At 31.5% G+C, this 1,686-nt stretch overlaps 1 protein-coding gene across 1 annotated transcript in view; it reads left to right on the forward strand.

The window, feature by feature from the left end:
• The window catches only part of LOC106877697 (protocadherin-23), a 111,859-nt gene that overhangs the window by 71,985 nt on the left and 38,188 nt on the right, over positions 1 to 1,686 (forward strand). Inside the window, exons 29-30 of the mRNA XM_014926651.2 lie at positions 405 to 576; positions 732 to 823. Of these exons, the coding sequence (XP_014782137.1) occupies positions 405 to 576; positions 732 to 823 (264 nt within the window). The remainder of the gene's footprint in view (positions 1 to 404; positions 577 to 731; positions 824 to 1,686) is intronic.

Genomic DNA, 1,686 nt, shown 5'->3' on the forward strand with positions numbered 1-1,686 from the left:
TCCGCTAAATACACGCCCACATACAGAAAGGGCACACATGATTATGCCACCTTATCCACTTTATCCTTGTACACACCCATGCTTATATGCAGTTACACATAAATCATTCACATGTACACACACAAGCATATGTATCGCACATGCACACAAGCAAACCCATGTAGAATAACACCTTAAACTTACACTAACTACACTTGAACAATACTTACACACCCACACACTCTCCCTCACACACACACACACTTAAGTACTAAAAATACATGTTCATGCAGAATATAAGTGCAGGTGCATTCACCTACATAAATGCACACACAAACTCGACCGCATATTTACAAATCTTGAGAACTGTCTTATTAGCATACTTACTACATACAGGTATTCCTATTCTGTCTAATCTTGTTCAGGTAATTGTCATTATCGAAGACATCAATGATCATGATCCAGTGTTTCAGCAACCAGCATATGAATTCAGTGTTAAGGAAAACAGTGATGAGACATTTCTTGTCAAAGCTACAGATTCTGACAGTTTACTGCATGGCAACATAACTTACAATCTGATGCCATTCTCTCTCAAAGGTAAGACATATGTGTCAATGGAATACATCATATTTGTCTCCATGAATTATATTTTATTGAAGCATTTGTGTGTGCATGTGTGACAGCTGGACAAACAAACAGGCATATCATAAAGGTATTGAACAATATTGTTGACTCTCTTTTTGTCTGGACAGAGGGAAGTGTTACGATTGATGCCATCACGGGAAGACTACACGTCTCTGGTCTTGATATGGAAGTGAGCTCCAGCCACAGTTTTGAAGTTGTGGTAAGTTGCAGAATTTATCTCTTTTAATTTCTTTTGCTTTTATTCTAGGTGTGTGTGTATATATATATATATATATATATATATATAGGTGTCTATAGGTACAGTAGTCTGATACATATGTTTGTATGTGTACACATGTGTGATTTATGTGTAACTGCATATATGCACGAGTTAATTTTTTCGCAACCCACCTGTCCTTTCACATGGAATTTCATCTGTCTTTCAAACCAAAGCTCTGAAGAGACTTATATATAAATGGATAGGAATTGTTTATAAATCAAATAATGTATATAAGTTGAAACAAATTGTTGGCTTTTTTTTTGTTTTTAGTAATCTTTTATGTTATATTATATGATATTCAGAGTATATTATGTTACATTATAATATAAATAAATTATTAGACTGTCAATTGAATCTCTCTATTTAATTTATTGTTTGTAATTTGCTTCATACCCCTATTTATGTAGTATTCAACTGATGTACCAGTGAATTGGATGTTTTACGCACCCTTTTGAAATATTTTTTTTCCTTAGTTTATTACTTTTATATATATATTGATAGATAGATAAGCAGATATAGCTATATACACATACATATACATATATATATATATGCATATATATATATATATATATAATAATATAAATAATATATATATATATATATATATATATATCTCCAAGAAAGTTAGGGGTTGTAAATCCAACCCACTAACGGATAATATCTATCGAATATACTGCCAGAAGGATAATAAACAGGTTAATTGATGAGTAAATTGACATAATACAATGTCTGCAAGTTGATGAGTACCACATATTCCCCTCCATTTTCTTATTGCTATATATATATATATATATATATAT

This window comes from Octopus bimaculoides, chromosome 22 (genome assembly GCF_001194135.2).
Source record: "Octopus bimaculoides isolate UCB-OBI-ISO-001 chromosome 22, ASM119413v2, whole genome shotgun sequence".
NCBI lineage: Eukaryota > Metazoa > Mollusca > Cephalopoda > Octopoda > Octopodidae > Octopus > Octopus bimaculoides.